Below are 14,835 nucleotides of genomic sequence, written 5' to 3'. Positions count from 1 at the left end.
ATCTCCAGCCAACAGCACAGATGTCACCGTGCCATTCGTCATAGATGTGACCTCGGTGAGGAACAATTTCAAACGACTCAACGAACGGAAAGCTCCAGGACCTGATGGCATCACTCCAAAACTGCTCAAAATATGCGCCGAACAACTTGCTGGCGTCTACACTGACATATTCAATTGGTCGCTGAGCACGTCAGAAGTACCCCGGTCATTCAAAGATGCCATCATAGTACCCATCCCAAAGAAGCAAATATATTTTTTCGTACTTTTTTACATCGTCACTTTTATCGCAATGTTTTTATACCATTGTCGATAGCATACCGGTATATATTACTCATGATGCAATATCACTTTTATATGTGTTTCATCGTTATGCGTTTTCAATTTCATGTCTGTTTTAGAGCTCTTGTGTTTGAACAATTTCCATTGTATTTTTATGCATGTGGCTGAATAAATCATCTATCTAATATGATCTATATCTATATGATCTATATAAATGATCTATATATATGATCTATATATATATATCACATAATATACTTAACTAAAACCCATATATATATATATATGTGTATGTATATGTGTATGTATGGGTGTATGTATGCGTGTATGTATACATGTATATATATATATATATACATATATACATATATCTAGCGTGACAAAAATCTTTGGCAGAAGATGCCTCCCAGTTCGCTGGAAATGGCCCTTCCCAGGACTTGTATGTTGCATCTAAGCATTTTCTATTTTGAAATTACTAGCAATATCATAAAAAAATTCAAAAAATAGGCTCAAGGGGGAGGCGGTCGCCACCTTCGCCACGAGGTGTAATTTACCTCATGCAGCATGTTTGTATGAAGGTTTAGCCACTGCCAAATATGATTTGGATAAATAATCTCATGCATTATTTTCTATTAATAGCCCACAAAAAAAACTATGCCACCAAATATTGGGGGGGGGTATTAAATACTATATCCCCCCACCTAAAATATTGGAGGGACATGTCCCCTCGTCTCCCCATGATTGCCACCCATGCTATACTGGTACTCATATAATATTGATTAGTCACTAAAATGGGAGTAATAAATTTACTGTACAGATTACCCAGCTGTAAGTTGGATGAATTCATTTGAAGTATATTTGATGAATTCATATCATTCAATCAAAGGTATTGTTTGACTTCTACTAGCAATCTACTTGAGGCTGCAACTTAGATACGTTAAGGTATATTTATATCACATTTAAGTTATGTACCCCACATGCTACACTGGTACTCATATAATATTTATTAGGTCCTACAATACGAATAATAATTTTACTGTACATGTCAATCCATGAATTCATGTGTTTTCACGGGGCATCTGGGTACCCGGGTACCCACCCGACGCGGTACTACGCAGTTCCTGATTTATTACCCGAAACCTTCGCTAAGTGTGATTTTTTTCTTTTTTCGTGAAACCGATGGTTAGGCAAGATTTTCCATTGTCTTAGTGTGGTGTTAGGGTACCATATGGTTGAAGTTAACAGCAATCATGAAAGTTTTCCATGGATATCTTATAACTGCGTCCCAGTTTCAGCAAATAACAGATAGTAAGGCAAGATTTTCCATTGTCTTAGTGTGGTGTTAGGCTACCGTATGGTCGAAGTTAACAGCAATAATGAAAGTATTCCATGGATATCTTATAACTGCGTCCCAGTTTCAGCGAATAAACAGATGGTTAGGCTAGATTTCCCCATTGACTAAGTGTGGTGTTAGGCTACCATATGGTCGAAGGATAAAGCAATAATGAAAGTATTCCATGGATATCTTATAACTGCGTCCCAGTTTCAGCAAATTACAGATGGTTAGGCTACATTGCCCCATTGACTTAGAGTGGTGTTAGGCTACCATATGGTTGAAGTTAACAGCAATAATGAAAGTATTCCATGGATATCTTATAACTGCTTCCCAGTTTCAGCTAAGATGGTTAGGTTAGATTTCCCCATTGACTAAGTGTGGTGTTAGGCTACCATATGGTTGAAGGATAAAGCAATAATGAAAGTATTCCATGGATATATTATAACTGCGTCCCAGTTTCAGCAAATAACAGATGGTTAGGCCAGATTTCACCATTGACTTAGAGTGGTGTTAGGCTACAATATGGTCGAACGATAAAGCAATAATGAAAGTATTCCATGGATATCTTATAACTGCGTCACAAAAATCCAGCGAATGAACAGATGGTTAGGCTAGATTGCCCCATTGACTTAGTGTGGTGTTAGGCTACCATATGGTCAAAGGATAAGGCAATATAATGAAAGTATTCCATGGATATCTTATAACTGCGTCACAAAAATCCAGCGAATGAACAGATGGTTCGGCTAGATTGCCCCATTGACTTAAAAGGATAGACCGACAATTTAATTTACCAGATGATACTAATGGGTTATTGGGTGTACTAAAGGTTTATTCCATATACGATCAAAATCGAGAATCGCGCAAAGATTAAAGCTGTCAATTCTATGAATTCATATCATGGAACTTCCATTGTTTGCTCGGTAGAAGGTTCTTGAGGGCCAAATTGGCATTTGATTTCACTGTTTGTACGCCACAAGGTATCCTGGCACCAGGGACATGTAGCTAAGGCCTGATGATTGGGGCTTTGTAGTGGCTGAAATTCCAACTGGATGGGTTTTGGAGTCAGAAAATTCCGACTGCTGCCTTGTACCCTACCCCCACGCTACTCTTCAACGATACGGTCAGTGTCAGTCAGACCCCCCATCTTTCGCGACTGCACTTTTCAACTTGTTTTGATACATTTGTACCACTGGCCATCACTTCACAAACTTTTTTATCACTCTGGTTAAGCAAGTTAGCAACTGAGTATAAGTTATCTGCTTAAAGGCTACATAGACTACTTATATACTACAAAAGCTATGTTAATGTAAATTTTGTTTCTTCAACAAATCATATTCCACGACATAGTGAATTGCCAAAAAATACAGAGCTTTTTCCTAGTGCACTTAATATCATTTTCTTTGGGGGGTGGGGGGAGGCGTGCTATTTATCACTCACATGAAAATTTGTCAATGTTCACTTCATTCCACCTGAGCATTTGGAATGAAGTGAACAATTAAACATTTTGCAGAAAAATGTTGAGTTGACGAGATACGATAAGTTCTCAATTAAACATTTTGCAGAAAATTTTTCAATTGCTCAGTTGGAATGAAGTGAATATTTTGCAGATAAATGTTGAATTGACGAGATACAATAAGTTGTCAATTAAACATTTTGCAGTCAATGTTTCAATTGCTCAGATGGAATGAAGTTGAACAATTGCACATTTTGAAGAAAAATGTCCAATTGACGAAATATGATAAGTTGTCAATTAAACATTTTGCAGAAAATTGTTCAATTGCTCAGTTAAAGCAACTGAGCAATCCAACATTTTTCTAATTTTTGATAAGATTTTATCTTGTTATCTAAACAATTTACTGAAAAATGTCAACTTATGGGGCAAAGTTTTTCTTATGTTGATGGCACTTTTAAGCTTCCATAGATTAGCATTGAGTGTTTTATTGTATTCCATAGAGACAATATATATCCAGAACTTACTTGAAGCTAGCGAACAGAGTCAACCCACCCAATAGCAAAATTTGTACATAAATAAACTGAATTGAAGCTGGCGAACGTTGTACAGTTGTTCTATTAGGCATTTTTTGTAGAATATTCAAAATCATACAGAGTTTTGTACGGTGGAGTATAAGGATCGCGAGATACAATTTCTCAAAGTGGCAAGGAAAACGTGATGAATATGACTGATTGAAGGTCAAATTTAACCAAAGTTTTTAGGTCATTCACAATCACAAGAATACGTGAATAGGCATATGTAAATTAGAGTGCGACAGTCGGAAATTCCCACTGTCGCATCATCAGTTTTACCGAGATTAGGGGGGTGAGACACACTCCACATCCCCCCTCTAGCGACGTCCCTGCCTGGCACTCATACAACATGACCAGAATACAACATCAATAGGTGAATTTTCATATTCCAGTATAACACCTCAGTTATAATTATTGTTTGACTTCTAATAGCAATGAAGGCAACTACTTTTGGCTGCAACCTAGAAGAATTAAGGTACATTTATATCACATTTCAGTTCTGTACCCCACAAGCTACACTGGTACTCATATCATATGTATTAGGTCCTACAATGGGCATAATAAATTAATTGTACAGACTACCGGGCTGTAAATTCCAACAAGAGCCCAAGGGCACTGTGGTTCCTTGCGTAGGGGTATATGACAATACACATAATATTATCAAGCAAGATTGGGTTCAAATAGTCAAGTAATTGTGGTCCTACATGTACCCATAAAGTAACCAACACTATAGCCAACACTTTTGTGATCACAAATTGTGATCGATTATGATCAAAATGCACTTTTGAGATCTGAACATGGCGTCGAAAATGTAAGAGATATAAGGTCACCTACAAGAAGGTCAACATATATGATAACATTGGTGACCACAGATGACATGACCGTGAAATTTGAAAATGTTCCACCACCCCATTCACAACTTGTCCCAAAATATCAACCGTGGCATTGGGATTTAATTGCATTAAATGTCTAAAAATTAACTTTGAACTTGTAAACACACACATAGGTCACCCGGAGGTCAACCACTTGCCCTTTTTATCGGTGAGACCTAAATAGAGCATCAAAACTGTAAAAGTTCAAACATTTTTTCTTTGCCTATTTTCCCCCCAAATTACTAGTTTTTTAACATTAAATAATTTTTAACATTAATAACTTTGCACACGAAGGTCCCACGGGGGTCAACCGACTGACATTAATGATCAGAAGGTACCTTTGACATCTGAAAATAGCATCCAAACTGTAAAAGTCCCCAAAACAAGTAAAGGTCACCAGAGGTCAAATTGAGGTCAAAGGTCACCCACATGCGGGTTGACAATTGGATTACATTGAAGTAATTTCCAACCCTAACAGACAATTCGTTCTCAAGTTATCACCAAAAAACTAGTTTTTTATCATTAATTGACCTTTGGTGACCTCGGATCACATGACCGTTAAGTTTGAAAATATTCCCCTATACCATTTGCAACTTGTCCCAAAATATCAACCGTGACACACCTTGGCACTGGGAGTTATTGCACTAAATGTCTGAAGATTAACTTTGACCTCATATAACTGAACCCACAAAGGTCACCTTGGGTCAACTCATTGACATTTTTGATTGGTGTGACGTGAATATAGCATCAAACTATAAAAATTCAGACATTTTTGTCTTTGCCCATTTTCTCCCCCCAAAATACTAGTTTTTTAACATTAATTGACCTTTGATGACGTCAGATCACATGACCCTTATGTTTGAAAATATTCCCCTTTACCATTTGCAACTTGTCCAAAAATATCAACCATGTCACACCTTGGCAATGGGGGTTATTGCATTAAATGTCTGAAATTTAACTTTGACCTTGTATAACTTCGCATTGGAAGGTCACACGGGAGTCAACCTATTGACATTTATGATCAGAAGGTACCTTTGACATCTGAAAATAGCATCGAAACTGTAAAAATCCCCAAAACAAGTTAAGGTCACCAGAGGTCAAATTGAGGTCAAAGGTCACCCACATGCGGGTTGACAATTGGATTACATTGAAGTAATTTCCAACCCTAACGGACAATTCGTTCTCAAGTTATCGCCAAAAAACTGGTTTTTTATCATTAATTGACCTTTGGTGACCTCGGATCACATGACCGTTAGTTTGAAAATATTCCCTATACCATTTGCAACTTGTCCCAAAATATCAACCGTGACACACCTTGGCACTGGTAGTTATTGCACTTAATGTCTGAAGATTAACTTTGATCTCATATACTGAACCCACAAAGGTCACCTTGGGTCAACTCATTGACATTTTTGATCGGTGTGACGTGAATATAGCATCAAACTATAAAAAATTCATACATTTTTGTCTTTGCCCATTTTCTCCCCCCAAAATTCTAGTTTTTTAACATTTATTGACCTTTGGTGACCTCGGATCACATGACTGTTAAGTTTGAAAATATTACCCTGTACCATTTGCAACTTGTCCAAAAATATCAACTGTGTCACAACTTGGAACTGGGAGTTATTGCATTAAATGTTTGAAAATTAACTTTGACCTCATATAACTTTGCACATGAAGGTCACAGGGGTGTCAACCTATTGACATTTTTGATTGGAAGGTACCTTTGATATCCAAATCTAGCATCAAAACCAAACATTTTCTTTTTTGTTCATTTCCTCCCTAAATAAGCATATTTTTTCTAATGTGACCTTTGACCTTGGTTTCAGATGTAGTTTTATCTCCTGATTACAAAAAACAAAACGACAAGTCTGTACAGCCATTCTGTCTCCAACCGAAAAACTTTGACCCCTTATAACTTTGCACAAAAAGGTCACACGGGGTCAACCTATTGACATTTTTTGATCAGAAGGTACCTCTGACATCTGAAAATAGCATCGAAACTGTAAAAATCCCCAAAACACATAAAGGTCACCAGAGGTCAAAGGTCACCCAGATGCGGGTCGACAATTGGATTACATTGAGGTAACTCCCAACCCTAACGGACAATTCGTTCTCAAGTTATTGCAAAAATACTAGTTTTTTATCATTAATTGACCTTTGGTGACCGCGGATCACATGACCGTTAAGTTTGAAAATGTTCCCCTAACCAGTTCACAACTTGTCCCAAAATATCAACCTTGTCGCACATTGGCACTGGGAGTTATTGCAGTTTTAATATTTTTGGTTTTTGGACCATAACTGACCTATGGTGACCTTTGTGGGCACCAAAAACAATAGGGCACACCTTCTCCATATGGCGGATCTATAGTCCAAGTTTGGCCTCAATCCAACATTCCCTTATTGAAATAGAGCGTACCCAAGCAAGTGTCACAGACGCACACACACATACACGGCATTACACGCACACACACACGCCAACCTGACTGCATAGGTTCGTTTTGCTAAAGCAAGGAACCAATAATTTATCAAAGAATTTGCTAGGTAGAGTGTACTTGCATATTTGGGGTCAATACAGCATACCGTTAACATAGACCCTTTTTATCCTGCTTGCAATGGGGAGAATCATTGGTAGAAGGCTGTGAAACATTTCTGTTCTGTCTTGAAACTAAGGAGGGTGGGGGGGGGAGGAGGGGTTGCGGTTGCCTTGACCTCCATTGCTTCGGCTATCCTGTACTTTGAGGTTAAAGGTAGCAGTAGTAGATATCATTTATGTACTATTTTAACCCACGTTAAAGAACCCTCCCACTTTCTGTTCATTTCCTACATTTACCACCATCTACTCCTGGTATGTATTGAACCAATGCCAAATCACATTGAGAGCCCTTATTGATTTTGTAATTTTGTTACTTTCACACAAAATGTATACCTTGAAACTTATGTGCCATAACCTGTGTAGGTTTAATATACACCCCATTGAAGGGTAGGGGGAATGGTGATGGCAAAGGGGCTGTAAATTTGTATCTCTTGGCTTCCACTTTGCAGCTGAAGGGAGGTGGTTTATGTCCCACCTTTTTTCTCTTGAAAGAAGACTATAACTAGAAGACTCTTCCCTCCCCCCCCCCCACCCTTCACTCATGCCTCTTATTCACTACTAGTATCCTAGATCGATCTAAGATGCAATGAATACCATATTTTTTTTAATCACTTGAGCATGAATATTTTCCACAATTGTATATTTCACTTTAATACCTTCAGTCAATTTACCTAGTAACACTGATTCTCTAATGTTTATAGTAAAAAATTGAAGTGTGAAATCCAGAACATGCTCAATTTAAAGTATATAGTCATAGTCCCTAAGGCCTTTTGGAGACAGTTTAGCTGGAGGTTAACATTACTAAAAAAGTCTTTTTACGACCATTTTCCTGTACAACAAATGCAATGATTCTCTGTATAGTAAAGCAATTACCCTGCCATGTCACGCAATAGAAACATGCCCTTTTAACAGCTGGTAATCATATATGGTGTAAAATAGTTTTTGAATAATCTATCATTTGATTTTAAGATGTTGAATATAGGACATTTGACTTCATATACTATTTTAATTGTACATTTTATTTCATCTCATTCAGCTATAGTTATGTTCAATCTTCCTGATCTTCCAAAATTATGATGTGTTGGATATTTGTTTTACAGATACACACAGAAACTGACTGCAACAACAAGACAGATGGAAAATATTCAGTCTCTAAATCAGATGAGGATGGTGAGTTCTGACTGTTTCTCCACAGGATTGTCCTTAGCCGGCTAAATAAATGTAGCATCTTGTAAAATTCCAGCTAACTGCACTCTGCTTGCTTTTATGTCATCTTTATGTTACTGTACATTAAACCACATATAAAAAAGTGAGGTATATGACTAGAACAGAACAACTGTTGAAGATATATTCTCATAGGTCATACTGCTGTATTGGCCCCAAATATAGCATGCTACCCGCAAAAAAGAGTTTCCTACAATTATGTAACCCACCTGCCATGGTTGTAAAATAACCTCATTTTAACAGTTATCCTGCTCTGCCTGGCACATATCTTTCCAGGTATCAGAATCTTTGTGTAGACACTGTCTGGTAAACTACACTGTAGACATATAACGATATATTACTAGGCAGTGTTTACACGAAGAACCTCAGTGTCAACAAGCTGTGGAGGCTACTTCATAGTGACCAAGGTATTTATGAAGGTGGCAGGTTGATAACATAATTACAAAACTTTCCTAGCTATTGCCAAGTTATAAGTGGTCACAACACAACAGATTTTGCAATGTAGCATTTACACATCCGGAAATCACAAACTTTCCTTACTTTGGTAGAAAAAATTCAAGGCCAAAGTCTGAAAACATCAAGTAGCAATGGGTACATTGTTAAGTTATTAACTCTTTTAACTTTAGACATTGATCAATTTATAAAGAAGAATTCCACTCAAAAACTTGCCTGAATTCATCCTTTCATATACGAATCTAGTTGGACTATAATCAAGCATTGACATATAAGCATGTCCGATATGAGGAGAAGGAAGAGCATGGGGAAATTCATCCTCATCACAGTAAGCTGGTCTACCATTAATACTCATTTACATAATGACAAACACACAATCTGTAGGCATACATGACACTTTAAGAGGGGGTGAAATGGACATATTTATATGAATCATCATTTTCTATACACTCGTAGATTTCCAATGATACCCAATTATTGTCAAACGAAGCTTGCATCCTCCAGGAATAAACAATCAAAAATTCGCGGGTAATAAAATCTTTCCAAAAATTGATGTATATAGGGAAATGCGGCGTGATGTCAGTCGAGGAACCCAGCGCATTGACGGGCGCTAATTTTACATTCTTTAACGTCCGCGTTCACACAACATTACACTGTTGCAGTGCTCTATAGTAATTGAGATTTGGTGTTTGGAGTTTTGTTTTTACGTAAATTTATCTCGTAAAGTTCGTTAATTATGCCAAGCCGATGTGTGGTTGCAGGTTGCTCCAACACAAGTAAAGACGGATTTTACCTGCACGCTTTTCCAAAAGATGACAGAAATCAAAGAATTTGGACATGATTCGTTCAAAACACTACACATAGACAATATAACGAGTGCCTGTGGGCCTAAACTATTGCCAAATTACTTGTTATGACCACAGACTAGGCCTCCTTAATGCAGCAAATGACAATTTTGTTTATTGGTTACCTGGTATTTTTCACAAAACTTACGGCCAGTTGGATTTAGAACAGTCAATACTAGATCTGCAATTCTTCTTTTGTGGTAAAACTGGCAATGTGTTATGATTTCAATGTAACAGTTGGATGGTCCAGATGGTGAAACTGGTGACATTGGACTCAATGGGCCTCAAGTACAACAGGGTCCCCCCTGTGGTGGTAATGGACCTGATGGTCCAGCTGGAGAAAGAGGAGCTCAGGGTGATCAGGGAAGCCCAGGCGTAGAAGGAAATGTTGGACGCGATGGCGCACCAGGAATCCAGGGTCCTCAAAGTGCTACTGGTGCTCATGGTGATCCAGGAGAAGATGGCGGTGTTGGTGCCCAACGTGCTATTGGATTCCAAGGTCAAACTGGTGAACCTGGCGTAGCTGGAATTGATGGTGATGCTGGACCTTCAGGATCAATTGAAAACAAGGGATACCAAGGCCCAGCTGGACCCCAGGATTCTCGTGGCCATGCAGGACCCATTGGTGCCCCAGGAGACAGGAGCTGGTGGAGATGAGGGCCGTAGTGGACGTCAGGGACCAACAGTTGAAGGAGCAAAATAGGGTTTTGCTAGACCAACTAAATTTCCTTTCTAGTAAACTTTAGCTTTTGAACTAGACATTGTTTTATAGGTGCCAAATATCGGTTTTTAATATGTCTTAATTTTCATTGTCATGCAGAGTGGTTTTGCAGATTTTTGTCACGCTATATTTGAATAGGTGGAATAATAATATGCATTTTCCTTTTTTTCTTAAATGTATTCATCTTGAATGCACATGCTCAAAATTTAGTAGTTAGTTACACTTTCTTATGTTTTATGCAGGTGGTGTAACAGGAAACAGTTTAGTTTGTGTTGGTGCACTACAATCATATGGTAACCTACAGGGTTGTACTGCATGTATTTTTAATGCCGAAGTTTGTATATATTTTCTATAGTTCATATTATATCATACTGTGTATGTAGGTAAAATGATTTTCTTTTCAATTAGCATTAGTATCTATGTTTACTTTTCTTTACTTGTTATAATTTAAGCAGGGGAGGATGTAGAGCCATGCCCTCTTGGCATAGCTGGCCTGCCTTAGAATCTAACTCTACCGGAACTGGTCAAACCCTTGCGTTCAGATTGGGAGACCCTTTAGGGCATGGGGTAGCCTTGAAATCCATTGTTCTAAGACACTATGTTACTTTCACTAGTTAACAAAACACCTTCAAGATTTCTATTTACCTTTTAGCTACGTTTTTGTCTGCTTTTGCAGCATTTGGAGTTGTTTCTTTAATACAGTAGCTCTATGAGGTAAATATATAATTTCTCTTCTTTTTATATCTTTTAAGCAAACAAGGGTTCTGTGATTCATATCGATTAGATTTTGTTACTCTCGATCAAGTTCAGAGTCACGGTTGGCCCTACTTGTACTGTTAACACTATTACAATGGTAGGCTACTGCCTGAGTAGTGTAGCCTAGGCTTAAATTTTCAGCATATATCGTAGCTTTTCAATCCAATATTTCTGTAAAATGCTGAGTTAAGATTTCGTAAATAATAGTATAAGTGCTTTTCCAGAACCTTTAATCAACCTTTATCATAATTTCATATCTCCATACTTAATTATCTCAGTGGTTCCAAAGACCGTAATTTACGTATGCACATGAACAAATTGTATTGTAGCCTTAACAGGGGACCTTATATGTCATAGTAAACTTATATTTTTGCAAAGCGCCCTCATTTAGTGAAGTACTTGTATTTAATATGGCCGCGCCCATGAGTCGTTAGATCTAATAGTCTTAACTCATGTTTGTAATGTCAATGTGAACTTTAGGCCGAGTTGTTTTTATTGACATGTTATTAATGTGTACAGAGAGGTTGTTTCAACAAAATTTTGGATACTTCTCTTAGGTTTTCAAAAGAGATTAATTTCTTGTACTGGGAAATATGTACACCTTTTTAATTATAACTTTGGAAAGTTAGCTAATATGCAACCATTGTTATAGAGCCATTTATAAAGGTTACAAGTTGAGGTTAAATGGTTATAAGGTGAATAACCGACAAACAAATTGTTATTAGGTGAATAACAGGTATTTGTATTTGCTTTGCCATAATTTAGTTGCTAGTTAATTCCTTATCAGAATTGTGGACTTTAATAATGTTCACCCTGTGCATGGTCACATGACCACACGTAGTTAAAGGAGCCGTCCCTGTATTTAATTATTAAAGGAGTACTAATTAACTTTAATAGCAGCATTCTCATTTCAGTGTAACCGTCCTTAAGTTTTACTTTCATTTATTTAAGTGTCTTACTTAATTGTTTGTCATGCTGCTCCTTATTCTAATAATGTTAAGATTTTCACTTTTATCTTATTTGTAAATGGCTTTTACTTATGAGACATTGTTTTCCTTTCCTTTTACGTAGAGCTCACTAGTCGGTGTCAGAGAACACGCTAGTAGAGATAATACATGGACTGATACAAAAACCATCGTGTCTATTCTATTCTTGTCGTCATCACCTTGTCGGCAGAGACCCGGAGCTCCCATCACCCCACCCCCCAGGAATGTCACCACCGAACATCCTTTCCCCCAGTTTTACATTGGTTTACTTGCAATGTGAAATCAAGTGGTGAAACACACACGTTGGAAAAGCCTGGACTAACTACACTGTAAAACTCCTTGTCCCTTAAATCATTCTGTACCACAATATGGCTAATGTTGATTAATAATCCAACAAGAGTTCATAAGTAATTTAAGCTGTAATCATATACACCACAGAAAAATTTACACCAGAACCTGATGAAAGAAGCATGGAACTCGGAATATTTCGTGAAAGTCTTCATCTGAATGTATTGAAATCTCAGTTTATTTTTAATTAAAGAAGACATCAATGTCTATATCACTAATGATTGGCTCTGTTTACAGTGAATGTAATTGGACAGTTTGTGGTGATGGTGGGTGTTACCAATGCTTTTGCAACCCTGGTTTAAGTGCAATTTGTCATTTCTTTTCTAATTTACAGCTTATAAACCGCCTCAGCAAAGACAAGGATGTCCACAGAGATTGTCACAGTGCCCATTCTGTTCAAAGACCTTCGCTGGATCTCGGCTTTCTCGACATATAGGAATCAAGAACCATTTCCATTAAGAATTTTGACCAAGATGACCATATTTGAATACATAGCATATTTGGGGCCAATAGAGCGTACTGTACCTTTGATACACTGTCATTACTATCACTTTACCTCCATTGATTCATTAATGTGAAAGTTAATTTCTTATCAGTACAACCTTCATGTTTAATAAAACCAAAATTGACAGTACACTGTTCATGTGATGCTCATTTGGATGAATCTCAAGTAATAGTTAAAGTAAATTTCACAGGCTTTACTGATCAGCTTATTTTTCCATCAATATATCATCATGATACATTGTTGTTACAGTACATGATGCACATTGTAAACATTGTACCATGGGTGATTCATTAAAATGTGTATATCTGATCATCAGGACAATCTTCCTTCTTTCAGAGCATAAATCCTTTTTACTCTATAGCTGTTCTCTTGTTGCAATGTGACTGTTAATTTGTCAATTTTCCAAATTATTTATCAAAATTTACTTATTTTTCAACACACAATATTCACACAACATTCACACAACACATTTGTCTTTGAGAGTTTTTCTTTATTTTCCCTTCTTAATAATGGAATGAATATGCCACTCTCGAATAAGCAAAGAAAAAGGTTTAGCAAGTTGTTGAATAATAGTCAACACCAATTGACTGTTATTAGTCATAACATTCAGATACTTACAAGTTTATACAATAGAAAAACAGTATAGGCTTCTGCTGTGTTTATCATTTAAGAAAAGTCACAACAGGTTGAAACAAATTTCATTGAAATTTGCGGTATTAACGGCGAGAAACCAATCTGTCAATTAGATAAAACCAATAATAGTCGATACCCTATTGTAAGACACTTATTTTGGCTCTCGTTTGTTAATCATAAGTGTTTGCATGTGTTATGTTGAAACTCTTGTATAGTTGTCTTCATTCTAAAATTTGAATTATTATATTGAACTGTATTGAATTATTGTAATGAAATGACCTAATGTTAATCTTCATTTTTCATTGGATCATTTTGATCTCTGGAGTCATGGGCGGGATTACGGGAGGGGGGGGGGGGCAAGAGGGGGCATTTGCCCCCCACTTTTTTCCAAATCTTAGTTCACTTTTTTGTCGTTTTTGCAGACAAATGTGCACAACCCTAATCGAAATTATTCCCCCACAACAGCTCTATCAAATAGGCCTATTTGTTTCGAATCTAAGTCGAATTTGTGTTTAAGATCGTATTACATGTAGCATGCAGAATAACTGGAGCTGGAGCTGGAGCTAGCACATGGTTCGCAGCACAGGTTACGAACCCTGGAGCTAACACACTAGCGATTCAATTCTGCATACATTGAATCCGCGGCATGTGCTACAGTGCTAGCTTCAGGAATTGATTTTCAACGTTGCTGCTCTACTGAATGCGTTGAATAACTAAATCCAGAGAAACGATTTACGAAAGCCAGATTTGCATATTGGGTATATCAATAATTAAATTCAATAAACTGACACATGACACCCCCCCCCCCCCCGTGTCATTCAACAATATGCAATGGCAATGCCGATGTAATTTCTTTACTGCTCGAAATCCCCCCTACTCGACTTCAGTGGCGACGGAACCGGTGGACTTGAGGGGCTCATCCCCCATGGGGGGGGGGTAAAGATATGTTCAGCCCCAATATTTGCCAAGTGCTCCAAGAAGTGGGGACCGCGGGGAGAATTTCGAAGTGGGTGCTGAACATATTCTTGATCGGTCCAAATGCACAATATACTAATAATTTTAGGGGGAAAGAACTGTCTAGATGCGATTTATTGTTACCAGAGGTGTCATTTTTGATGAACTAGGATTTCCTTTTTGCTTAAATTTCGACGCGCCGCGCCAACTGATGGTGGTGCACCGCCTAAATAGTGACGTATAAGCTTCAGTTGTACATCACTATATAAGTTCTTCTATCCGTCCTCCCTAAATTTAAACAC

At 37.5% G+C, this 14,835-nt stretch overlaps 1 protein-coding gene across 1 annotated transcript in view; it reads left to right on the top strand.

Annotated features, from left to right (window-relative positions):
• LOC139969019 (uncharacterized) overlaps positions 1-12,581 on the top strand; it is a 48,271-nt gene extending 35,690 nt beyond the window's left edge. Inside the window, exons 2-3 of the mRNA XM_071973713.1 lie at positions 8,209-8,278; positions 9,868-12,581. Of these exons, the coding sequence (XP_071829814.1) occupies positions 8,209-8,278; positions 9,868-10,287 (490 nt within the window). The 3' untranslated portion in view covers positions 10,288-12,581. The remainder of the gene's footprint in view (positions 1-8,208; positions 8,279-9,867) is intronic.
• The last annotated feature ends 2,254 nt before the right edge of the window (positions 12,582-14,835 follow it).

The sequence above is a fragment of the Apostichopus japonicus genome, chromosome 6, assembly GCF_037975245.1.
Source record: "Apostichopus japonicus isolate 1M-3 chromosome 6, ASM3797524v1, whole genome shotgun sequence".
Classification (NCBI taxonomy): Eukaryota; Metazoa; Echinodermata; class Holothuroidea; order Aspidochirotida; family Stichopodidae; genus Apostichopus; species Apostichopus japonicus.
The sequence above is the reverse complement of the archived record's forward strand: the minus strand, read 5'-3'. Positions and strand labels throughout refer to the sequence as shown.